Below are 27,062 nucleotides of genomic sequence, written 5' to 3'. Positions count from 1 at the left end.
AGAAAACAAGCAGAATTAAAAAGTACTGAGTCCCAAAGTCCAGCAGAAGAGCTGGGGGTCTCTAAGGTAGAGAGGAATTAGCATATTTTGAGAATTCTCCCTAACACCGAGCTCCAGGAAGATCCTCTCGACTCCCTCAGAGCAGGACTAACCAAGCCTGAGCTAACCTCAACAGAGTGCTGGACCGCAGAAGCAAGGTAAGCCCACAAGGTATCCAAGAACCGCGGTGGTGCTATTCGCGAGAAGCTGAAACCGCAAAGTGTCGCTGATCTGAACTTTGCCCATTGCTACCGCCGACCTTCGAATCGTAGTGCAGGAAATCCTCAGACGTCATCTCTCTTGTCCCCACGACTGAGGCCCAGGAACAACAGGATCTGCCAGGCCACAACTGGAACAGAAGCCAGCTGGAAGCAATTTCTTCAAGCCTAAAGTACTGTAAACTAAGGGGTACTTACCTCTTGTTGTGCAGCTTGCTTGCTCTCAGTTGAGACTTGCATTTGCTGCCTGTTGCAGAGTTGCTTGCAGCCTGCCTTACCCTTCACAAGCCTCCCAGCTTGTGGCCCAACAGCGATTTGTTTTTTCAACAAGCTCTCTATAACATTGTGCAAGACTTTTTACTTACCTTCAAGAAGTGCCTCAGCTTCCCTAGACTTTGCTCAATTTTTTTTAAAATTTTATTTATTGAGCTTGACAATACAACGAAAGAGAGGAATATACAAAATACGGCAGTTAGATCTTCAGTACGTACACAAGTGCATATGACAATACAAATCAACTTGGGGACCAGCAACAGAGCAACGGTCAAAGTCGACACACAACCTGCAGGAATAAACACACCTATTAAATCAGCCCTGGGGGAGAGGAAGGAAGGACTCCAATGATTATCATCAGTGTCAGACGTTAGGTAGGCAATATAGGACCGAAATGGGGAACAGATATTTCTGGGTCTTGAAACAAGTGGCTGCTGCTCTGCCCAGATCTCCTCAATGTCCGAGGCCCAAGTAACAGCGTGGAGCCATTGAGTGTGTGGGAGACCCAGGTGTGAGCCAGCACAGCAAGATGCAGCTCACCGCAAGGAGCATACATAGTCCTGCCAGTTTCCTGGAATCTCAGCCGAGGAGATCTTGAAAGAGGCATTTTAGCTGGGATGGGGCGATAGCATAATCTAGAATGTCGGATACAGTAGAGCAGACCCCCCCCCCCCCAAAAAACTGGGAGATGCAGGGACAAGACCATATTGTGTGCAAATATTTAGCATCCTCCAATTCACATCTAGGGGTGGGGGGGGTCGGGGGGTCATTTGACATATGATGTAGTCTGAGGTGTAGTGGAACCAGTGAAGGACTTTACCTCCTGCTTCAAGCTAATCCAATTTAAACTATATGTCATGAATCCGAGAGCACATCTTCCAAACTTGATCAGTTATTTCAGTGCCCAAATCCTCTCTCCAAGAACACTTGTTTGTTAAAAGGGGGGATAGTTTTGGACTGTAATAGAGTGTATAGTCTGGAAACCTCTCCTCTGTGGGTTGTGGTAGCAAGGATTTCGGCGAGTATAGGGTCATCCGGGGGGACTACAGGAAAGTCTGGGTTTTTTTTTCTTGAGGGAGCGGCGAAGACCAGAATATTAAGAGCCACACGGATGATTTCCTGCATAGGGAGGCCGGCAGATCATGCCATTCAATGAAATTACCTTGGTCAAAAACATCTTGGAGGGTTTCGAAGCCAGTATCTGGCCAATGAAGCATTACAGCCGGAGGGATGGTGGGATCCTCTGGTAGGAGGTTCCACAGGGGACGGCTACCATAAGTGTTGGGGAACCCCGACCAGTCTCCATATTTTATATACGGCCAGAGATGTAGAGCCTATGGGGTCAAGGGGATCCAAGTCGACAAACTGGGGAGAGAGAACCAAGGAGCGACTATCTCAATATTCAACCGCAAGCCGCTCAAGCCTGACATGTGGGGGAAGAGTTTAACCGGTTAAACCAGTATGAAGCGTATTGCGCTTGGGCTACCAACCAATAGTATCTGAAATAGGGGGCCCAAAGCCACGCCCGGACCTGGGAGCAGACAACGTGTCCAGTTTAAGGCGGACCGCGCCAGAGAAAAGTGTTGACTGTGCAATTAAACGTTTGGAAAAAGTCATTACCGGGCCACAGGGGGATATTAAGGAACTGGCACAGAAGCTGGGGGAGCACGACCATTTTCAGAATACCAATTCTGCCCGCTAGGGAAACCGGTAGTTTAGCCCAGCCTATGCATTTCCTGGCAAGCGTGTTAAGGTTATTTTTATAGTTAGCTGCCTAGAGGAGATTAGGTTAGCATGTAACCACTACTCCAAGATAAGTGAACTCTGTCTGCGCCCATGAGAAGCCGAGGGAGTCCGGGAGGGGAACTGTAGCCTCGTTATGTGGGAATAACGTAGATTTAGTTCAATTCACTTTAAGTCCAGATATGTGACCAAACTGATGACATCATCCAAGATAGGAGCAAGATTAGCTGCAGGGGAGCGAATGAAGAGTAGGGCATCATCGGCGTAAAGAGAGATGTCGGGAGGGTCAGTCAATCTCAGCCCCCTGTGTGAGTGCATTTGACGAATCCTATCGCCCAGTGGTTGCATGGCTGTGGCAGAAATCAGGGATGAAAAGGGGCAGCCCTGCATCATACCCCTGGCAATATGGAAGAGGGGTGAGCATCGGTCCTCAGTGCGTACCTTGGCCACTGGACCACAATAAAGAAGTTTGACCCAAGACAAAGTGGGGACCAAAGTTGCATTTCTCTAGGACCCGCCAAAGATAACTCCAGGAGACAGAATCAAAAGCCTTCTGCATATCGGGGGCTGCCGCCACTACGTGTGTTCGGGTCAACTCGGCTAATGATATTAAACAGTCGACGCAGGTTGAGGGAAGTGGAGCATCCGGGAATAAATCTGGACTGGATGAATTATGTACGACATGTATGGGGCCAGTCTCAGGGCCAGCACTTAAGCAAAGATCTTAACATTGCAGTTAATGAGAGAAAGGGGACGGTATGATCCGCATTGAGTGTTTTTTTTTACAGGTTTAAGCAGAACCGAGATTGTGGCCTCCCTGAGAGATGGGGGGGGGGGGAACACCCAACTCAAATGTTTCCACCCAAAGAGCTTCTACGTGGGGAACCAGGCGGGATTTATATTTTTTTTATAAAATTCGACCAGGAGGCCGTCAGTTACTGGGGCCTTCCCAGAGGCCAGGGAGTCGATGGCCCTGGAGATGTCATCACTGGAAATAGGCATGTCGAGACAATCTCTGGTCTCTGTGGAAAGGATGGAAAGTGGGAGGCTATCTAGGTAAGCGTCGATCTCAGCCATAGGAACACTGTCAGTGTTAGAATAGGAGGGATTCGTAAAAGGATTGAAATTCAGCATTGATAGCTTGTGGCGACAGGGCCAATATGGGGCGAGCCTGAATCCTGGCAGAGGAGCCTGGCTAACATACGGCCAGGTCATTCACCTTCATCATACTTATGGGCAGAGTGAGGGTTATTGAGAAATGTCCTTTCCTGTTCTGCATGGGCACGGAATGCATCAAGTTCAGCACCAATACTGGAAAGGGTATCGGGGGATTGTGATAAAGCGTATTGGGTCTCAAGAGAGGAGAGCACAGATTCACTTTTGGCGTTGTCACCACAAATCACTAAGAATCCCAGATTCCTTAGCGATTGCTATGCCCCCTACGAAGACCTTAAAGGATTCCCAAAGAGTAGCATAAAGGCGGACCAACCCCGTGTTCAACTCAAAGTAGTCGTCTATGTCAGTCTAGTTCTGACTTAAAAGCAATGTCTAACAGGGAATGCAGCTTCAGTTTCCATGAACGTGACCTACGGATATCCATGCCCCAGCTGACGGAGAGCAACACTGGAGAATGGTCCGAGAATTTTCTTGGAAGGATCAAAGCCTGTGTAACGGTTCTAATAAGTATGTCTGATATGAGCCAGCTGTCGATCCTTGAGTGCGAGTCATAAATCGAGAAGTAAAAGGTGTACATGCGGGATTCCGGGTGCAGAAACCGCCAAGCATCAGTGATCGACACCTGGGCCTGCATGTCAATGATGGCCTTAGCCGCCCTGGAGAGCTGACAGGGTCTCGAGTACGATCTATCCAGATCTACATCAAGGATGGTATTGAAATCCCCACCCTATAGTATTGGAACTATGGGGAAACCGGAGAGCAGGGAGGCCAGATGGGCATAAAACCCTGGGTCAACTAGGTTAGGGCCATAGGCGTTGAGAAGTAAGACCTCCTTGTTCAACAGGGTACCAAAAATCAGGACATAGGGGCCCAGGGCGGTCTACGTGGAACACCTTATGCTGGAATTTAACACTCTTATGTATTAGGATCATGACTCCATGATATCTCTGGGGCCCCCATGACTTAGCAAATCCCATACAGCCCTGACTTCGGGCATGGGTCTCCTGTTAAAGAAAGTACTTTTACACCATGATGTTTGATATACAACTGCAATTTGCGTATCTTCACGTAGTTACCTAGCCCTCTGATGTTCCAACTCATGCAGACTAGGTCGTCAGCAACTAGGGTAGGTATCAGAATTGGGTAACATAGCGAGGTGAGCCAGAAGCAGGGGCTTAGTGTCAAGGTAGGGGAAGGTAAGCTTCCCACTTGTGCATGTGGACCCCAGTCTGTTAGCGTGCTCCACTCCTTCACTGCATGTCAAGCATTTTATACCAGAAGACCCCTCCCAGCCCTCGCTCACACCTCTCCCAATCAGAGGGATGAAAACACGAAAACTTCCAAACAGACCCAAAAGCAATGGCATCAGCGCCTGGGGGGCTGCGTGTTGGCAAGGAGCTGCGGTGTCTTCAAACTGGGCACAGCTTAAACATATTTGTGGTGTACAGCTTGAGGAGCACATGCAACAGATAAATAAAACCAATCAGCATTGCTGTGCAGGGAACATGGGTTAGATGAAGAGTTAGCCTACAGTTGGTATTAGGCCAGTAGACCCAGTAATAAAATGCTCCGATGCACAATAGTAACCGTTGTGACGTTTCTGATAAACAATGTAACAAAACCAATTAGTTGAGGCGGATGCAGTCATCCAGCGAAATATTAATCTATAAATTTGGAAGCCGGGGATAGTCCCCAAAAATAAATAAATAAATAAATAAAACCACCCTGATTTGCATGCTCAATCCTGAGCTTGGCAGGGTACAGCATTGAGTATTTAACTCCGAGGTCTCGTAGCCTCTTCTTGGCGGTTAAGAAGGTTTTGCGTTCCTGTTGGACAGACGCAGAAAAATCAGGAGACAGGTGGATTCTGGAAGATCCAAGAAGTGCTCCCCTTTAGCTCTCGCCGCTGGAAGCAGAGTGTCCCGATCACGATGGTTCAAATCTCTTGCGATGATAGGGCGAGGAGATGTACCCAGCTTTGGTTTCTCCGTCGGGGCGCGATGGGCCCTCTCAATAGCAAATTGTGGGGAGTGTTTAGAGGTATCCAGGAGTGTGAGCAAGGTGCGTTCAACAAAGTCTTCCATTGAGTTATCGATTTTATCCTCTGGGACCCCAACAATGCGGATATTATTGCACCTAGAGCGTGATTCAAGGTCCTCATTCTTCTTACTGACGTCCGCCACCTGCCTGGACAGCGCGGACACCTCAGCGCGAAGGGCCACTAGGTCGTCTTCAGCCGCCCCCACCCTGGTCTCCACCTCAGTAACCTGACCATCCGTCTTTTCCATGTGAGCTTTAATCTATGATATGGTTCCGTTCATGTCGTCAAGTTTTGAGTGAAGGGCAGTGAACCCTTCCCGCATATAATCTTCTGTGATTCGGTGGGTTCGGGAGGAGATGAAGTGGCGGTCTCCAGGTCAGGGGGGTGGTCTACTGACCTAGATGTTTTCGCAAACATGTTGATTGTACTCTGCTTTTCATTAGCCCCTTTGGTCATGTTAACAGTGAATTCCAGAGTAGCTGTACAGTGGCAGTGGAACGACAGTGCCTCAACAGGAGTAAGCAGGCTCTCAGGGCGAAAGACACTACCAACGGGGGCAGACCAACAATGTTCTAGGCAGCGAAAAGGAGAGGTCCGGCAGGACACAAGGTCCCAGACTATTGGCTTGGATGAATCTCACCCGAACGGCCTCAGGCGCAGAAGATTCGTGCACAGACTTGATTGTGACTTGCAGAGTCGACGGAACCACTACGAGTAGATTGAGGCCTCCCACGCAGCACAAAACAGCAGGCAGAAACTAAGTAAATTGGTGCCGCTCTATGGATTCTTGGTGTTTGCAGACGCCAGCAGACAAAAGGATAGTCAGGTCTCAGTATACTGCAAGTGTGGCTATCAGTGGGTCACCATCCTGGCACAGGAGGAAAGGGAGGTTCCAACAGAAGAACACTACCAAAATTATGTGAGAAGGCAGCCAGTACCTTTGACCAGGCTTTATGGCTAAGCAACGTTATGGTTACTCTGCGCACTCCCAGTCCGTAGCCCCGTCAGAAATGAGCACATTGGTCGGGGGGAGCTGGGGGTCTACGGCCCCAAACCAGGGTCAGCAGCAGCAGATAGTGGCTCAGGGGTGTCCCAGTGTTTGTGCAGCTCTGAATAAATCAACGCCACCCGCCGACGCTTCCACAGTAAACAGGGACCCTGAAAGTCCTTGGTGCTCTCAGGATGGGGGCCTGCAATATGGCAGAAGGTTACCAGGGAAGCGCAACAGTGGCACCAGCATGCCGAGCCGCGGGAAACGGCACCCGTCTAGATGGTTACTGGGAGCTGCCCAGGATGGGGTCTGCCGTTCAACAGGCGTTGAATGGATACGGAGAGTGTAATGAGGGGTGGGTGGTGCGACAATCCGATGCCACGGCCAGAGCCCACGGTCCGCTGATAGGCACCTCCAATCTGCAGTGCTCGCCGAAGTTCCCGGGGGTGCCGCCGGAGGTGGGGAAGATGCCACCAAGATGTCCACTGGGGCTGCCAACAGTTCTTGCGGGCGTACCGCGGCAACACCGTCACTGCGGCAGTGCAAGAGGTGCCTCGTACCAAGCCTTACCCAGGAGTACCAAGAGTGGTGGTCTCCTATAGTCACCCGTCGCCGGCTATGGAAGGCCATGCAGCTCCACACAGGTCGCCCAACAGGCCTGCGGACCCAAGTCCCCCAGGCTGCTGTCAGGCCGCTCGCCTCAGAACCCCGCGCGGGATCCAGCCAGAAGGCTGGCCGGTCCTTTCAGATCAGCTTATACCGCCACTAAGGCTCCTCACTGGTGGACGATAGTGGGCCAGTAAATGCAGAAAAGTCAACTGGTTCAGCTGGTAGGTTTAATAGTTGAAACTGCAGCACCGCTATGCCAGTAAATGCAGAAAGGAGTTTCCGAGGACAGAGCGAGCGTTCAGGCGGCCATACTTAACGAGCGCAACAGCACATCCCCTCCCCCGACTATGCTCAATTGACATTGTCCTAGCTCCCTGCAGACTTCTAACCTCTGACTGCGTTTTAACGATCCCTCCAAAGGTCATACATACTTCACTTATATAACTGGGACAGGATTAATCTACATTGCATGGGGGTGGGCGGTTCAAAAATGCTTACCTGTTTGAGAAACTTGTTAACCATTGTTTCCTTCCCTTACCTTTTTGACAGAGCTTAAGTATTACCCTTTAAGTGTGAAAAGTGATGTATTAATGTCCACTGCGCCCTTGCTATTGAAGTCAACTGAGGGTGTAGGAATCTGTGTGGCATCCCAAAAGGGCATCTACTTAATTGAAGAAGTGTATTTTAATTGTTGGCAATTGCTCCTGTCTAAAGAAGGCTTATTTTAAAACGACTGTTAAATAAACAATTATTTAAATCAACCTTGAGTACAAGTGTTATTTGAATACATGTCACTGTGAAACTATGCTGCAACCCTACAGCTCACATTGACCCCTCTTGAGATAAGTCTGGCTGCTCAATCACACTACTAACCTGTGTAGTACAGGCCTATACCAAAGGTTGGGTTACCTATTGCCAAGCGGACAAGGCTGGTGTAATCTCCCACAGGGTTACTATATGCAATCTTGCCTAACGCACTTCTCATATAACATTTTGTTACACTAACTTGAATGGCTGGTGGCAGTGGTTACCTTTTACTACCTTTTGTGCAGGGCACTTGTAGGCCGATTTCTCGGCTGCAGTACAGTGCCCATGGGTGACCATTTTTTCCAAAATGGCCCGCTCTTTTTTTCACATTTCTTGTTAATTCCTTCTGGGCTTTTTACTCTGTTTAAACTACTTTCGAGTCTTTTGTGTTTTTCCTTTGGCAGGCTCCAGTGTGTCTAGGAAGGCAGGAAGTGAGGGAGGAGCCCGAAACCTCCCTGACCTTTATAGGTATGCCTGGCCGAAACCAGTTCCAGAGGACGACAGATGACACCCCCCCCCTTTGTGTGATTGACAGCTGTAGTGCTGTGGATGAATGGGATTTTGCATAAAAGGCAAGGCTGTTGGGACTGCAGGCAGAGTTGACTACTGGAACATCATATCCAAAGAGGACAAGCAGCACCTTCCATGACCTCATAAGCGTCTGTGAAGCCTTGCAGCTGTGCTGAACTGGTTTTCATTTCGACAGGGAAGATCTGTGCAGGACGACTTCCTCCCTTGGGCTGATGGAACCAACTAGCCTCAAGACCTGCTTCCTTTTGGCGCTTCCCCAACTTGCTGCGACTTTCCTAGGCTGCAGAATCCCAATGCCCTGGGACCCCTTACCAGAGGACAGGATTGAGTAAACTCCAACCAGGGCTAATCATTTCTCTTTGGCGCTGAGAAAAAGACACCAAAACCACAAACAGCTGTTAAATCGTGTGGAATCCATTGCTGCAGAATCCCTCTCCAGAGTGCTGCCACAGAAGCCCGCCAATGTCCTCCCTTTCATCACCATTACCAACAACAAGGGTCTGCATCACTGCATCAGGAAGGCATCCAGCTGGAACCTCTTCTCCAATTCTAAGGTACTTTGGGGCTTGGAGTTTAACTACCCTTTACCATTTGTAGTGCTCCCTGGCTTGGGAAGTACCATTTTAACTCCTCTAGAGTTCACCTCAACTCACCTGTGCAGCCCTTCAGCGTGTGCTCCTGTGATTTTTCAACAAACTGTTAGATAACATTTTTCTAAGAAAAGCTTCATCAGAACTGGAACTATCCCAATGACCATCGCTGACCTGGTTTCCTAAATGCTCCTCTTCTGAACCCTATTGGCTTTGGTAGTGCTTGTTCCTTTACAGGTTTTAATTGCTGACACTATTATTGTTGGGATAAAAGACTGCCTATATCACTCTGGGAGAAACTAACTATTGAACCAGTTGAAAGGGTGTTCTACTTTACTCAACCATTTTCCCTCCTCAACCCAATTTTATAATGGTGAACAAAAATAAGTGCCAATACTGATCTTGATTGATGTCACTCCATGTGCTGAACAGATTTAGCATAGAAAACAATTACTCAACTACATTATTGGTTCTTGCTTAAATGGATTCGTGCTTAAATGGATTCTATCTTCCACTGAATGTTACTATTAGCTGATGCTTTTTAAAGAATGCTTAATTTGCTCTGTGTATAGATAAATAATGTAATATAACTAAGTGTGCAAGTGTTTACTTGGTTCCTTGTGTTTACTAATTTCATTGTGCTACTCTACAGCTCATATTACCCCTCCTAAAATAAGCCTGGCTGCTCAGTCACTACCAACTTGTGTAGTACAGGCCTATCTTAGGAGTTGGGTCCCTAATACCAAGAGAAGTCTTGCGATGTCCCACACTTAACACTGGCTTATTATTATTGGGGTATTTATTGAACACAAACCTAGCATTGGGAAGCCATAGAGTGCTTAACAAATCTTAGGGGAAGGACACAATGAGGGAAGCAGAGATACAAGGGAGCGGGTAGCTAACAACGGGAGACGGTGGACAATTTGGCAGCAAGGGATCTACACGCAAGCAGGGGATGGTGGGAGGGGGAGATCATTTGAGCATTGGCATGTGTAGGTCTTGGATTTTGTTTTCTAATGGTGCTGTGCAATTGGTCAAATTCAGGTATTTTTAAGGCTTTGGCTGTTTGGCGTTTGGCTTGGTGAACACAGTTCTGATGCAATAGTTTTTCTTATTATACAGTATTATACAATAGTGATAAGCACTTCTCCTGCTGGTTTAGGGTTCTGGCCATCAATGTTCTAGGATTCTGACCTTACTTTTCAGCAAATTAAGCTCCTTGTCGGACCATCCATTAGTGCATTTTAGGATTTGTGTCAACCCAGTGGACTTCTACTTCAATCTCATTGAGAAAGATGAGATTATGAATTAGACTCAAAGCGGCACGGGGAGGTAAACTAAGTTTCCGTTAACCCTCCATCTTCAGTTTCTGTTCATGGACTTTCCACAGAGTTGAAAAAAATGATCAATGTGGCCAAAAGCATGATGAAACTCAGGTACACTGGGTCTGGGGGAACCGGAACCCATAACAGAGCTGGTTTGCAGGACGCAATCAATCTACCAATACTGAACTGAGACTCTAATCCTACGGAAGGGAGTTGGCCAAAGCCGGCTTAACCTTTGTAGAGAAAATAGATCAAGTTCTGCAAATCCTGAAAACGTTGTCACTTTTTGATCTAGCATTACCATCCTCTAGTACTGCAGAGACAAAGGAGGCATGGACTAGAAGTCTGGTACCATGCATTTGTGATAGGAGGTACTACCCTCACCCTCCAAGAAGCTGCACTCTCTCCTCCAAGTCATTAAGTTAGCCCTGAACTAGGGAGTCAGATTTTTCCACAGTAATGATGGCCTTTTCTGACCAAAATGAACCCAGTTCTCGTTAGTTCTAAATATGTACTGTCCTCCAGTCATAACCTGAGTGAATTTCAAAATGAACTTGCGGTCTCAGGCACACACTCATTAAATAAGAAACATTGGTGAAAAACAGAATTGAGTGGCAGTCTCTCGTATAGAGACAGGCGGGGGGGGGGCATTACCAGTCAAGTAATGATCCAGGGCTGTCCAAAAAGGCCTCACTTCACTTGGGCTTCTATCTTATGCCCTGGGGAAATTGCCTGACCAGTAATGCCCACAAAGCTCAGGATGTATTGTATAAGTAGCTCATTGCCGATCATCACACCAAGCCCAATCAGGTTTTGGTGGTATGCAATTTTCCCTTAGAGTGTTATGTAAGATTTTCATAGAAATTGTAAATCGTCCTGATCTGGGTTAACCCCAGAACTTCTTGCTATGCTAGTGGGATATTTTTCCTTAATTTCTCTGAGTGGAAACCTTTTTCCACACTCGGAATCTTTTACTCTTTTTATGGGTGTCATTTTTTAGACTCTCCATAGTGTCTTTTTAAAGTTATCCCCTAACAACTTGTTGGCAATGAGTGCCTGTTGTTGCTGGGTTACCCTAGGGGCTCCCCTTTTAAACTTTCTCTGGCTACAGTTCCCAAGGGTAGAAAAGAGCTTTGGATCCCTTTTACATTTTGTTGGGTGAAACAAGCACACCCCACATTATGTGGAGTGCTAGGAAAATAAAATGTATCCCCTTTCACACTAAAACTGACAATTCTGTAACAGGGACAAGCTTACCTTCAATGGCTGGTGGCAGTGATACCTTGTATTAATTTGGTGCACCTTTGCAGTAAAGGCACCTAAGGGTGCTCATTGTACCAAAATGGCCCCCGTCTTCTTTTTTTGCCATTTTAGTGTTTCTTGTCCTTTCTTGTTCCTTCCCCAGACATCCAGGGGGGGGAAATCCTTTGTGTGATTTTTTTTATCTCCGGTGGGAGTCCACCGGACTCCCCGCCCAGGCTCCAGTCTGTGAAGGCAGGAAGCTAGGGAGGAGTCCAAACTCCACAGCCCTTTGTCTTCCTCCTTGTCTTAATAGGGCCAAAAGCTAGTGGGAGGCTGGCTATCCTAATTGGACAACCACACCGCCCCTTCTTGTAAAATGCAGGGAGAGAATGCAGTAGTTGTGCTTTAGTTCCTGTCAAATATTGCGAACCTGGAAGCTGAAGACAAGTCGACCACTGGAACCAAAACCGAAGAGGATGATCAAGGAAAAGCAGCTGAAACAATTTCGAGAGACCGGAGAGCCTGCTGTGTAACCCGAGCCTGCTGTAGCCCTTCCTTCCAATCGACATGGGGACTCCGAAAATGACGACCCTGACCCAGAGGCTAGTGAGACCCACTAGACTCAAGAGGACCTGCATTTTGAGCCATCCCATGTGTTGCTGCCACCTTGCGTTGTTGCAATACCCTGGGACCTCGAGCCATTGTGTGGCACAGTCTTCCGAATTCTGAATCTCGCTGAAACTTCGTTGGCATCCTGGTGGATCTCCAGAGACAAAGCGAGTCTGAAAAGTCCCCTCAACAGAGTGCTGGACCTTGGTAACAACGAGAATTTAACCGGGATTTTCATTCTTCTGTGCTCCTTAAAAAGGCGCCAAATCTGCAGAACCGCATTCAGCCACAAGGAAAACCTTTGCTAGAGCCTTCTCCATTGATCCCTGCTGCAAAGTTACTTCTGAGGTCTTGTTTTCAGTCACCACGACAAGGAATCCACTGACCAGGTATTTGGCTGCAGATCCTGAAGTCCTCCTGCTACAAAATCTTCAATGCTGAGGTACTGTTGACTTGGGTCTGTACTTACCTTAAGGCTCTTAGGATTTCTGTGTAGCTCTGAGGGGTTTTCTGTGATGGGGAGGACTCTCACCTAGTGCACCCAGTCCCACTGCTAGGGTGTCCTCTGCAAAGCCCCTGGACCCTTTTTTAACTCTAGAAGTAAAGTACTCACCCGTTTGCCCAATATTCCTAAGGACTTCTGACTTTTACTACTTAAGAACTTATTCTAACACTGTCGGTTGGTCACTAGTCCCTAGTTGCCCCTCTTCTGCGTCTGTGAACAATCATGCTCCAAGAACCAGGGAAAGACTAAAGGGATTGGGCCTTTTGCTTAGAAAAGAAAATACGTTTTTTAAAGTTATTTACTTGAAAAAGAGTTGGATGGTAACTTTAAGAGTCAAGTTACAAAAGTTCTTACTTACCTTGGATGTGTGATGCATTATTCTCAAAAGCATAGTTAGCATCTTTCTTTCCTTAGAAACCGTTTTGCCATTCTAATAGAAAGTAGATGTGAAGGTATATTACTCCTGTGATTAGGTTGTGCCTCTTCCCAAAAGTAATGTGTTGGTTTCACCAGATTATTGCACTTGGGATAATTATATGAGTTCCCCCCAACTGAGTCTCGCTTCCCCTGACTTGCTGATAGCTGTCCAGAATAAGTCTGCACTAGGTCTTACCTACCTAGATTAACTAAGTCAGTCAGTAAAGTCTAACACTGGGTTTTGCTTTCCTGTGCTGTTGTAGACAGACAAGGAGTCTTTGGGTTCTCACTGTCCCTTATAAATCATACATAAGTTACATGTATTGGTGGGAAAGATCTAACATGGACTTCATTGTGAGATTTAAAAAGTATATGGGTTTTACTTACCTTGAGTTAGCTGTGGGCCATCCAAAGAACACGTTACTTACCATATTTGGTAACGTTCTTTCGATGGGATGTTCCTCCGACATATTCCACATCTATGACAGGTAATGTACACAGCTGTGCTGCTTTGGAAAATTTTCGGCAAAGGGTGTCCTGTGTCGATCCGTTGTACTTCAAGGGCCTCCGTCGAGGGTCGACATCACCGGATAATTGAGAGAAAATTATATCTACCTAAACATATACATATAGGACGCACAGTGGCCGTAGCCTCAGTTATAGTTTTTTCCCAAAACATGTGGCATCAATCCCCTGCCAGTATGATTGCAGAAAGCCTTGCGGAAACGTAAGCTGCAATCGCATAGGAAATTCAGTAGAGGGGAAGGCTGGGAGGGCGATGTGGAATACGTCGGAGGAACATCCCATCGAAAGAACGTTACCAGATATGGTAACTAACTTGTTCTTCGAGGGGATTGTGTCCGCCGACGTATTCCACATCTACGACAGACTCCCAAAGCAGTACCAACTTATGGAGGTGGGAAAACCATTTACAATTTTAGAATGCCCAATCAAATGGCTGAATAAAGGACTATCTTACCAAAGGCCAAATCCGGCCCATGGATGGAGTCCAAGGAATAGTGTCTCACAAAAGTATGGACAGACGCCCATGTGGCTGCTTCGCAAATATTGCGAATCGGAACGCCCCTCTGTAGAGCAGTGGAGGCAGCCACACCCCTAGTAGAGAGCCCGTAAACCCACTTCAGGGTCCTTTCCCACCAAACGGTAACACTCGGAGATCATCAAAATGATCCATCTAGACAAGGTCTGGTTGGAGACAGCCTGGCCCAAGCGCCTTCCAGCATAACCGACAAAGAGCCGATTGTCCACTCTGACCCAGGACATCCGTGAGAGATAGAAACTCAAAGCTCTTCTAGGATCCAACCTTTAGAGCCTCTCCTTACCAGGATGTGGAGGAGGATAAAACGCTGGAAGAATCACCTCTGGCTGAAATGGAATTCCAGCCCAACCTTCCGAACAAAAGAAGGCCACACCCGCAGGACAACCATGTTGTTATGGAAAACAGTAAAGGGTGGCTTGGTGGAAAGTGCCTGCAACTCACTCACTCTGCGTGCGGAAGTAACCACAACTAAAAACACAGTTTTAAAGGACAACAGTCGCAACGGACAAGAATGTAAGGGCTCAAACGAAGCTCACATTAGAAACTATAAAACCAAATTCAAATCCCACCCTGGTACCTGGAAAGGCGATGGTGGAAACACATTAGTTAGCCCTTTTAGAAATTGAGAAATCAAAGGAATCTTAACATAAGAACATTCCTCAGACGAGTGCTTAAATATGGACAGCGCCGCCAGCTAACCCTTAATGGTACCCACGTGCAGGCCCTTGTGGGCTAAAGAAAGCAAAAAAGACAAAACTAAAGGAATGGAACATTGGAAAGGATCCACATTCTGTACCCTGCACCAGTCACAGAACTTTCTCCAATGGCAAAGGGATTTCGTTGCGGCACTTCCGGCCGAAAGCAACACCTCCATCACGTCTTCGAGGTGGTCCCAATCCTTATACCTCAACCTTTCAGATACCAAGCATGAAGGCTGAGAGACTGGAACTCTGGATGGAGAAACCGACACCCCTCCCATGAGAGCAGATTGTCTCGGTAGGGAAGACGACGTGGAGGGCAGATGGACATGTCTAGAAGGTCCGGGTACCATGCTCTCCTGGCCCATGCCGGAGCAATGAGGATCATTTGGGAACCAAACCCCCGTAACCTCCGCAACACTTGCAGAATGACGGGTACTGGAGGAAACACTTACAGCAGTGGGAAGGACCACTCCACTACGAACACGTCCCCTAAGGATCCTCTTGGAGGAAATTCCCACGAGCAGACTCTCTCGCACTTCCAGTGTATGTAAGAGATCAACTGGTGGGGTTCCCCAAAGGGTGTAGATCTCCAAAGGAACTTCCTGAGCCAGCTCCCACTCGTGAGAGACCGTGCTCTGCCTGCTCAGAGCTTCCGCCACCGCGTTTTCATCTCCGGCCAGATGAACTGCCGAGATCGAAATTTCCTGCTGGATGGCCCAGAACCAGAGCTGCATCGCCTCCCTGCACAACAGGAGTGACCCTGCCCCCGCTTTTTTGTTGAGGTAGTGCATGGCGACTGTATTGTCTGTCATAATCAGGACATTCTTCCCCCGCACAGACGGCAGAAAAGCCTCCAGGGCAGGCCTGACGGCCCTCAGGTCTAACAGATTGATGTGGAGTCTGGACTCCGACAGAAATCAACGGCCGCTGGCTGTCAACTCGTTGGCATGAGCGTCCCAACCTGTGAGGGAATGCGTCCGTCACGATCGTCATCTCTGGCCATGGCTGCCAGAATGGTGCTCCCTTCATCAGATTGCCTTTGTCGCCCCCACCATAGAAGATCCTGGGAGACCAAGGTCGGAATCTGAACGGGATCCGACATCCTGCCGGAGAACTGTGTCCACTGCATCTTGAGAGCCCACTGCAGAGATCTCATCCGCAGCCTGGCCTCTGGCACCAGCAAAATGCAGGATGCCATGAGGCCGAACAATCTCAAGAATTCGAAAGCCGGGAGACTCTGGGCACGTTGAAACTTGTTCACCATATGCATAATGAGATGAGCCCTCACCTGGGGAGGCGAACACTGCCCCAGGGATGTGTGGAGCACTGCTCCGATGTACTGGAGCCACTGGGTAGGTGTCAAATGGGACTTCTTTAAATTGAGGGAGAATCCCAGCTTGTGCAGGGAGTGGCAGGTGACGGACAGATGATCCAGGGCTTGCTCGGGAGAGAGCGCCCTGATCAACCAATCGTCCAGGTAGGGGTAGACGTGTATCCCCCTTTCCTGAGATACGCTGCCACCACCACTATCAGCTTGGTGAAGACCCTTGGGCGGAAGTCAACCTGAACGGCAGGACCCAAAACTGAAAATGCGAGTCACCAACTGCAAACCTCAGGTACTTCCTGTGATTTGGACGAATCGGCAAATGAAAGTAAGCATCCCTGAGGTCGAGAGACACCAACCAATTCTGAAGTTGAAGGGCCTGGAGGACTTGAGAAAGAGTGACCATCTAACTTGTCCTTCCTGAGGAGCTTGTTCAACCAACGCAAGTCCATGATGGGTCTCAATCCCCAGTCTTTTTTCGGGATCAAAAGATAAGGGGAATACCATCCCTTGTTTCTCTCCGCTACAGGCACCAGTTCTATGGCGCCTTTCTCCAGCAGGGAAAGGATCTCCGGCGCAGGGAAAGGATCTCCGGCGCAAGGAGCCGAGATGGACGCTTCAAAGAGAGCTTCCCTGGTGGATTGTCGTAAGGCCTCTGCCGGAAGGGAAGACACTAGCCGTGGGCTATGATTTCCAGAACCCACACATCTTAAGTAATGACCCGCCATTCTCCAAGATGCTGCGCAAGTCTGCCCCCAACGTCAAACCATGGGACATGGCCTCATGACTGAGCGGACGCGGCAGTGCCCGAGGGCAAAGAGGCAACTGCCCGAGCGGCTTTGGCACCCATAGTACCTTGCTTTCCACCCCGGGTACTCCTACGGTGGCCCCTTTGACTGGCAGCTCCTCTCGATCTACCAAAGGAAGAGTAGTACCAAAAGGAACCTCCTGTCCATTGCTGTCCCCTAGGACGAAAAGGCGGAGGTTGACGTACTGCAGCGCTCAAAGACTTTGCTACAGCTTTGGAGGTCTGCAACCTCTCAATGCTCTAGTCAGCCTCGCTTCCAAACAGATGAACACCATCAAAGGGCATGAAACCTGCGTATCACGGTGCTCGCAGCCATGGACTGGCTGACAGTCTGCCGTGTCCAAACCCGACTGAACGGACTTGCACATGGCATCCTTGCCGTCTTGCACGAGGGCTAGAAAACCATCCCGTTCCTCCACTTCGGGAATATGCTGAGCCGCCAAAGACGCACAGTTCCACAGAGTGTGTATAAATCTCGCTAAGGCACAAGTGGAGTTGGCCGCCTTCAACGCCTTAACCCCAGCCGAAAATACCTTCCTCGCCCAACCATCAAAGCGCTCATCGTCCCTACCAGGAGGGATGGTAGGGTACGCAGCCTGCTTCGAGGAGGCCAGAGCCGCCTGCACCACTAAACTCTGGAGTAGGGTGCGTCAATAAGTAGCAGGGGTCACTACTGGATGGGCGGTATTTTTTTCAGAAGCGACTTATTAAACTGCCGGTAGACTCTCCGGAGCAGTCAAAGCCACCGCCACCCTCCTTTGCAAAGCCATGTGAAATGGCAACACCGGGTCAGTCGGTGGCCCTTGATCCAGGATGTCCGTCAAATCATCCGGAGCAAAATCAACAGGTGGAGCAGACCACCCCAAGTATTCGGTCACCCTTGACATGAGACGCCGATAGGAGGAATCCGCATGTGCCCCAGGCTCAGGTCGGCCAAACTCCACCTCCGGAGAGGTGTCAAGGCCATTAGCGTCATGCAATGACTGCCGGAGTTCCCCCATCTGACTATGCCCAGACAAAAGATCAGGGACATCAGGAGGTACAACCATCGCCTCATCAGACAGTTCATCAACCTCTGAAATATCCTGTAAAGGTTGGAAAAACTCCAATCTAGGAAGAGGAACAGAATAGGGCTCAAAAACAGGCCTCAAAGACTTACTGAGAGCATTCCCCGGAGGTTGCACAGCCCTCCGGGGCACCTCTGGCAAATCCTCCACAAACAGCGTCGACCTAGATGCCGACGGCATCGACAACTTCAAGGGCGGAGCCCCGAGAGTGTCCCTCGACTGCCACGCCGCCTATGCAATCGACGCCTTCTTCGAAGGCTTCACAGGTTCCGACGGTCTCGATGGTGTCGAGGACCGTGACCTGGATCTGGCACAGCTATGGCGATGTCCCTTGTCCGAACAGGACCTAGACGGCTCCAGATGATCACGCCGAGCCCGGAGGCGTGCGAGTGGTGGACCGAGCCTGTTCCTTGCTGGCTTCTTACGAAGACGCGGACGGAACTGTGCCATGCGATCTGAAAATCTGCTCGCGGAATGCATCCCATTCGGCCGGTGATGAAAACTTGGTGGGACAAGTCAACCATCTGATGAATTCCTCCTCCGACGGCATAGGCGACCGGTGATGGCGCTTCCTAGAATGCCTCAACAGGGCAGAGGAATGGCGGGAACCACTCCTAGACACCCCTGGATTTTCGCTGACGCAAAGAGTCGTCCCTAGAGTCATCGGTCGAAAGCCCAGCGGACTTAGATTTATGGGGCTTACACACCCTACCTACCTTCAATTTCTTCTTACAGTCCCGCAAGGCCTTGGACGTCGGGGCCTGGCAATCCTCGCAGTCGTCGGTGGCGTGGCTTTCGCTGAGGCACCAAAGGCAGATGTCATGCAGGTCCGTGATGGACATCTTCGAATTGCAGTCCCGACATTTTTTAAAGCCCGACTTCGGGGTAGTAGAAGACGAAGACATTTTCAAAGAGAAGAATCGAGCATGCCGAGATTCCGAAGCAAACGCGTTTGCAGAAAAAACGGAACTGAGGCTATGTGCGCCATGCGTCCTATATATAACATCCGGTGACGTCGACCCTCGACGGAGGCCCTCGAGGGACAACGGATCGACGCAGGGCACCCTCTGCTGAAATTTTTCCAAAGCAGCACAGCTGTGGACATCATCTGTCATAGATGTGGAATACGTCAAGGACACAATCCCCTCGAAAATAAGTAACCAGTTACTGCTTATCTCTGTTTCACTGATCTCAAAAGCAGCTGTAATTGAATATTACATCCTTCGGTTTTACTGACCTAGTATAACTTATCACAAAAGTAGTTGTAGGTTTTTACTGTACCCGTCATGAAACACCAGACGCGTCCCTTCTGGACTTCGTGGTCCCTGACCCATAGGGGACTGAACTCAGCAGTACTCCCAACATGGCCACTGAACGTGAAACGCTGTTTTCCAGTCTCCGCGTTGTACGCTCTGCGTTCTACAAAGCAGACACACCCCCGCGACCCTGCACGTCTCAACGCTACCACTTGCAGTAGTCAGACGTGTGCTGCCGTAGTTCGTACAGCGATTTCCACCGATTCCTGGTCCCCTAATTTTCCTCCTCCTCCATCCTCCCCTTTTGGTCCTTACCTTGCATTCCTTGATCTCCTTCGCACTCGCTTTCAGAGTGCGCTCCTCGCCATTTCCTGGACATTTTTTCCCCCGGACATCTGAACGTTTCCTGGAGACAGGACACGAACCGCACGCTGCAAACCGAGGACCCACGCACAGGGTTTTACAAGACCCGAACTGTGCAGAAGAAGACTTCATCGAAGAACTCAAACAGACAGGTGAGAAGGGGGGGAAACCTGTGACAGATTGAGACGGCAACAAACTGATACAGTTACGGACATGGAGGCTGCAGCTCAAGACCTTATGCGCGGCATGCAGGAGTTAACAGAAGTTCAGAATCTTAAGGCTGAGAATGCTGCATTGAAACAACTAGTCCCGTCACGTGATTCCGCGACCAAGGAAAGTGTGTTGCTGGGGGGAGTGGTGGATAAATACGATGGCTCATCAAAGAACCTTTGTGGCTTCCTCGATTCGTGTTTAGTGCACTTTACCTTTAATCCCTACTACTTCTCCACCCCCAGGGTAAAGGTGGGCTTTATGATTTCACATCTTTACGGGAATGCATTAACTTGGGCAACGCCCTTAGTTAATTCGGGTGATGCCCTCCTGGATGACTATGATGGTTTCGTATGGGCGCTAAAGACCATGTTTGACCGCCCAGAACAGGTTTACAGTGCCCAAGAACTCTTATTGGACTTCCAATAAGGATCCCAGGATATGCATACCTATATAACACACTTTAAACAACTGGCCAAGGAAGCAGACTGGTCCTCTGAGGCCTGTTTTACCCTCTTTCGAAGAGGGCTGAATGAAGAGATAAAAGACTATCTAGCCAGGGTAGCTCGCCCAGGTTCCTTCCAGGCTCTCATGGAATTTTCTTTACAAATATACTTTCGTATCCAGGAAAGGAAGGCGGAAAAGAAGAAGACTAAAATGCCCTAACAAAAGACCTCTACAGAACCTTCCTCTAGACCTGAGCCCGCGCCTTCCCCGACCACAGACCCAGAACCCATGCAACTAGGAGCTTCCGCGGACCCATAACTCCGCAAGAAAGGATGCAACTGATTCACACTAGGCTGTGCATGTACTGTGCCTCTGATAAACATCTTGTGAGAGAATGTCCTTTAGCCCCTCCACAGCGTTTGGGAAACGCCAGCTCCCAATCCTAGATGGAGCACAGCTTCGGGACTGAGATGTTTGCTCCACATCTATTCCATCCTTGAGCTCTCCTGGACAAAACAATCTTGTGATTCTGCAGGCCTTTCTATCGCCTTCCAAGAAAGAAGCTTATCCCATTCTGGCATTAGTGGATTGTGGGGCCATGGGGATATTCATAGATCATGATTGGGTCATTACCCACTACATTCCATATGAAACACGAGACATCATGCAACCTGTAGAGGCTATCGATGGAAGACCTCTTTCTTCAGGACCCATAACCCTGCAAACCAAAGAGATCCTGCTTTCTATAAACCACCATCAAGAGAGGATCAAATTTGACATCATAAGATCTGCCTATTATCCAATGGTACTGGGTATGCCCTGGTTACAGAAGCACAACCCCTACATCAACTGGGCGGCAGGATCCTTGTTTCTTGGTTCAGAACATTATGTCCCACTGTCTATCCTAGGATTCCTCGTCAAGAACCTCTGAAGATACGCGAACAGACCAGCAAGGTCCATTCACGGTCTCAAATATCATCCAGTTTCCCTGGGCCTATCAGGATTACACTGATGTGTTCTTGACTGCCATAGTTCAGGCCCTACCCCCTCACAGACCTGAAGACTGCGCTATTGATACTGAACCCTCAGCAGTGATTCCCTTTGGAAAGATGTTCATTCTATCAGAACCAGAGAAAAGAGCCCTCCAAGAATACTTGGATACCAACCTGGAAAATGGCACTATATGACCATCCAAATCCCCAGCGGGTGCTTCGTTGTTTTTTGTTGCCAAGAAAGATACCAAGGAGCTTAGGCCATGCCTTGATTATCGTGGTCATAATCAATGCACCCTCAAGGACCGCTACCCTTTGCCCTTGATCTCGGATATCCTGGAAGTGGTGGGAGGAGCTGTAGTGTTCACGAAATTAGATCTCAGAGGTGCCTACCATCTGATCCGTATAAAGGAGGGTGATGAATAGAAAACAGCCTTTAGAACACCCTTTGGTCATTTTGAATACTTGGTTATGCCCTTCGGACTCGCCAATGCCCCAGTGGTCTTCCAACGTTTTATGGACCGGCTGTTTTCCGATATGCTGTTCCTCTTCGTCATAGTTTACCTGGACGATATACTGATATACTCCAAGGACCATCTGAAGCATGAAGAACATGTTAAAGCAGTTTTACAGCATCTATGTGAACATAAGTTCCTGGCTAAACCTGAGAAATGCCTTTTCCATGTGTCTACTGTTCACAATCTCGGATTTGTCCCTAGCCCAGAAGGAATTGGAATGGACCACTCGAAAGTAGACTCCATTCTATCCTGGCCTGTTCCAACAACTGTGAAACAGATTCAATCTTTCCTGGGGCTTGCCAAATTCTACCGAAAATTCATACCTTCCTTTTCGGAGATAGTACAACGGATCATTACAATGTTGAAGAAGGATACTCCCTTTCACTGGACAGCAGTCCAAGATGAGGCGTTTCAACGATTGAAGTCAGAGTTTACACAAGCCCCCATCTTGGCTCAACCTGACATTGATCGACCCTTCCTAGTGGAAACGGATGCCTCTAACTACGCCATTGGGGCAGTCCTAAAACAGGAATTTGATGACAAATAACACCCCATCGCCTATCTTTCGCGCACCCCGACTCCTAGCGAAACCCACTATTCTGTTCTGGAAAAGGAACTATTAGCCATCCGTCAAGCCTTCACAGATTGGCGTCATCTACTCCTCAGAGCGAAACATCCTGTTCAGGTCCGCACGGACCATCGGAATCTTCAAGTACTGCAATTCCTGGAATGTAGGAACAGTCGTCAAGCCCTTTGGGCCTTCTTCTTTGCCCAGTACCAGTTTCAAATCCATCATGTTCCTGGAACACACAATATAATTGCTGACGCCTTATCCCGACGTCCCGACTACGAAATTCTTGAAGACCGATCCTTCCCAAAGATGTTTCCCCACACAATATTTGTTGCCCAAGCAACCAGTCTCCTGGAAGACATTCGGATTCAAACCCAGTCCTCTGGGATCTGGAAGGAGTTTACTGGGAAGAATCGATGGAATCTCAAAACAAAGGACGCATATTTGTTCAAGGAAAATGGTCTGGTCATCCCCACGCAGAGAGTGTGACAAAGAATCACAAGCCTATGTCATGACATCCTTCATTCAGGACACTGTGGCATCACCAACACTCTCCGTTTAATACAAAGACAGTTTTGGTGGCCGAAAATGAAAGATGACCTCCAGCATTATATCCAAACCTGTGCAGTCTGCGCTCAAAATAAGCATGATAACAAGAAACCGGCTGGTCGTCTTCTCCAACCAGCGCTGCCAACAAGACCTTGGGAATTCATTTCTACGGAGTATATTGTGGAACTACCACCTTCCAGGGGATACACAACTATCATGGTTACCATTGATTTGTTCACTCACATGGCTCATTTCACACCCTTATATAAACTACCTTCCTACTCTGAACTCGCTGGAATCTTCCTGGAACACATATTCCGACTTCATGGACTACCTTCCAAGATCATATCTGACAGAGGACCTCAGTACATATCTCAGTTCTGGAAACACTTATGTGGTATACTAGGAATCCAACGTGCCCTCTCCTCAGGTTATCATCCACAGACCAATGGAGCTACTGAACGTGTGAACCAAACCCTGGAGCAATATCTTCGCTGTTTTGCCACCAAGGTCCAGGACGATTGGTCACTTCTAATACCCGTGGCTGAATTCGCATACAATAATTCGGACCACTCGGCTGTCAAAACCAGCCCCTTTTTCTGTAGCCAAGGATTCCACCCTTTGGTTCTACCATCCATACTCCCAAATCCTACCCCAGTTCTTACAGTTTACACAGGATTGAAGCCCTCATCAACGTACACAGAGAAGCCAAAGAACACCTCGAAAAGGCCCGAACAAACACCAAGCATTATGCAGATTCCAAAAGAAGACCAGGGCCTTCATACGCAGTGGGTGATAAGGTCTGGCTATCCTCGAAACTACTGCCTCGACACTTGCGACCAAATAAGTTGGCTCCCCGGTACTATGGCCCCTTTTCCATAAAGCAAAATCATTAACCCAGTGGCCTTCTGACTTAAACTACCAGAATCCTGGACGAGGATCCACCCAGTTTTTCACACTTCTCTGCTGAAACCATACGTCCAGTCCTCCCGGACTGCTCCAAGATCTACCGCTGTGGTTGTCAATGATCAGTTAGAATACGAAGTGTCCAGAATAAGTGACGCCAGGTACAGACGTGGTCAGCTACAGTATCTTGTCGAGTGGAAAGGGTACCCTCCCAGTGAATGCACCTGGGAACCAGTCTCAAACATAAATGCCCCCAGACTACTCCGAAGGCACCTTATACACCCGGGCAAACCCAGAGGAACTGGGTTTCGGAGGAAGCATGCTGTCATGAACCACCGGACGCGTCCCTTCTGGACTTCGCGGTCCCTGACCCAAAGGGGACTGAACTCCGCAGTACTCCCAACATGGCCGCTGAACGTGAAACGCTGTTTGCCAGTCTCCGCGTTGTACGCTCTGCGTTCTACAAAGCAGAAACGCCCCCCACGGCCCTGCGCGTCTCAACGCTACCGCTTGCAGTAGTCAGACGTGTGCTGCTGCAGTTCATTCAGTGATTTCCACTGATTCCTGGTCCCCGGTCCCCTAATTTTCGTCCTCCTTCATCCTCCCCTTTTTGTCCTCACCTTGCATTCCTGGATCTCCCTCGCACTCGCCTTCCGAGTGCGCTCCTCGGCATTTCCTGGACATCTGAACGCTCCCTGGAGACGGGACACGAACTGCACGCTGGAAACCGAGGACCCACGCACAGGGTTATACAAGACCCGAACTGTGCGGAAGAAGACTTCATCGAAGAACTCGAACACAGACAGGTGAGAAGGGGGGGGGAAACCTGTGACAGTACCTGGAATAAGTGTTCCGCTATGCACAAAAAGTATATTGTCCAGTTGACTGATTATGTGATTTGTACTGAGAGTAACTGTACAACTGGTAGGGTCTACTGCCCTTGCATTACTGCATTTAATTGTGAAAGTAACCATTGGTTTTTACGCCCCAAGAATAGGTGTAACCTATACTGAATGTGTATGAAAAGTTTTTGACTTCCCTAGAACTACTGTTAGGTGTTCCAAATAAGGTTTATACTTTGGTTTGTGTACCTTCAAGTATATAGTGTTGTGTTTTTAGAATTGTGATTCCATATAATGTGTGATAGTACTTATTTACCCCTAGATTTATCTGGGCCTACCTGTATTTAAATAAATCATTTATATTTACATACATAGTGTTTCAGTGTTTCTTTGGACCATTAGTATTACTCTTTCATTTGTACTGATTCTACAGCCCTCTCTCCCTCCTAAAATAAGCCTGGCTGCTCCGTCTACGCTACCATGAACTCAGGTGGTACAGCCTTATACTAAGAGTGGAGTCTTGTACTGCCTCAGTATAATGGTTTTACTAAGCCCTTAGTTGGACTTCAGAAAAACTGTCCTAACAAAGAGGTGGCTGAAAATATTTTTTTTTCATGCAGCCGTGCAATGTCCTTGGTATGAAGTATATACAGTAAAATCCCTAATGTGGTCTAAACATATGGAGCTACATGCCAAAGAAGCATCAACGATACCACACAATAAATGCTTATGGCCTTTACTGGGCCTAGCAAATGTACACAAGGCACCCTGAAGCTGGGGCCCAAACCTACTGAACATGATTAACCAAATTTACATTGACAAAAAGAAATAGTGTTTTGAAGGATAATAGAAAAAAGCAACTGTCCCAAACCCAGAAGTGGATTCTGCTTAGTAAGATACTTGCCTCTTCCCACGGGGACATCTCTAATCTCTTTAGCACTTTTCTCGTGTGGAGTTCCAAAATATCAAGGTTGGAGGGTGTCTTGCTAGAATGATCTCTCAGCTTTCTCGCTCGTCTTCTTGAGTCACGAAATGACCTCCTTTCGTGTCGAGAGGAAGAGATGTGGCATGGTCCCAGAGTACCCTGAGATTTCACTGGTTTGCTGGTGTCCTCCTTAACGGGTTAAACATAAAAAACAGATTGAAATTTAAACATTGAGGTAATTTATTGTTGTTTTAAAAAGGTGCCAGCAATGAAAGCAGTTGCTTAATAGAACCCAGAGACAGCACAACTTTACATTTCTGATTGGCAAACTAATTTTGATCAAGCAGATTTTATTATAATCCCGGCAATTGGATTTTGGTAACTAAATAAAGTGGTGTGATGCAGATGGCCATCAAAGAAAAAATGCTCAACTGAACAGGCAATGGGACAGGGCAGAGAGCGAATTTACTGTTTTAGATGTCGATCTGCAAAGCAATACCTAAGCACAACTGGGACAGAGAGGCAGAGTCACATACCAAAGGAGAGCAGGTCAGGCAAAAACAAACAGTGACAAGGGTTCTGGAAAATATTATGAAGTTTTATATAGGGTAGATCAAGTCCCAAAAGGCGTTGAGCACAGCGCAAGTAATATGGCACCATTGCCACCAAAAACAATTACATGGAACATCTGAGTTATTGATTGGACAAACTACAAATTCAACTGCTGAAGCACTCTACAGGCACGAGGAGAAAGTATTTATATAAGATAAGCTTGAGTCACAGAGGGTAAACAGTATATAAAAAGTAACTATGATAGTATATAATCTTTTGGTCAGGATAGCCTAGGATTCTGGATGCTTTATGTATTTCATTTGCATATTTTGGGAATTTGCATTTTGTTACAGTACTTTCAATGACTTAGATCACCATTTACCTCCTTTTCCACTCACCGCCTCTTAGGGGGAATTCACTGAAATGTGCTAATTCCTCTATACCTTAGAGACCCCCAGCACTTTTGCTAGACTCTAGGACTTTTTTAATTTCTTACCTGGAAAGAGAGACCTTTTTCTCCCTCTCTCGTATTTTAATGTGATTTGAACACTGTTTCTTTGTTAAGTATGGAGTCTGACAAACTCCATGGCCATCATCTTTACATTGTGTCACACAGAACCTTCAGTGTAGTGGCACAGGGAAGTCTTTCAGATTTCCCCAAAGGGGAAATCTGAAAGGCTTCTCTTGGATAAACTACTGTTTACCAGAGCAGTAAAGTGAAATTGACTTTACTTACATTTGTAACTTTCTAGACACAGCACACACTATCTTACAATAGGGTGAGGGAAGGGTTACTTAGTATCCCCTTTGTCTAGTTTCTCATTTAACATTTTTATGTTACCCTTTCTACAATTA

General features: G+C 47.9%; 1 protein-coding gene across 1 annotated transcript in view; it reads right to left on the bottom strand.

Moving 5' to 3' along the window:
- Nucleotides 1–27,062, bottom strand: part of KDM7A (lysine demethylase 7A) — a 529,021-nt gene that overhangs the window by 76,038 nt on the left and 425,921 nt on the right. Inside the window, exon 12 of the mRNA XM_069628822.1 lies at nucleotides 25,635–25,844. Within this exon, the coding sequence (XP_069484923.1) occupies nucleotides 25,635–25,844 (210 nt within the window). The remainder of the gene's footprint in view (nucleotides 1–25,634; nucleotides 25,845–27,062) is intronic.

The sequence above is a fragment of the Ambystoma mexicanum genome, chromosome 12, assembly GCF_040938575.1.
Source record: "Ambystoma mexicanum isolate Mex_15411 chromosome 12, UKY_AmexF1_1, whole genome shotgun sequence".
Lineage (NCBI taxonomy): Eukaryota > Metazoa > Chordata > Amphibia > Caudata > Ambystomatidae > Ambystoma > Ambystoma mexicanum.
This window is presented reverse-complemented; position numbering and strand designations above follow the sequence as displayed.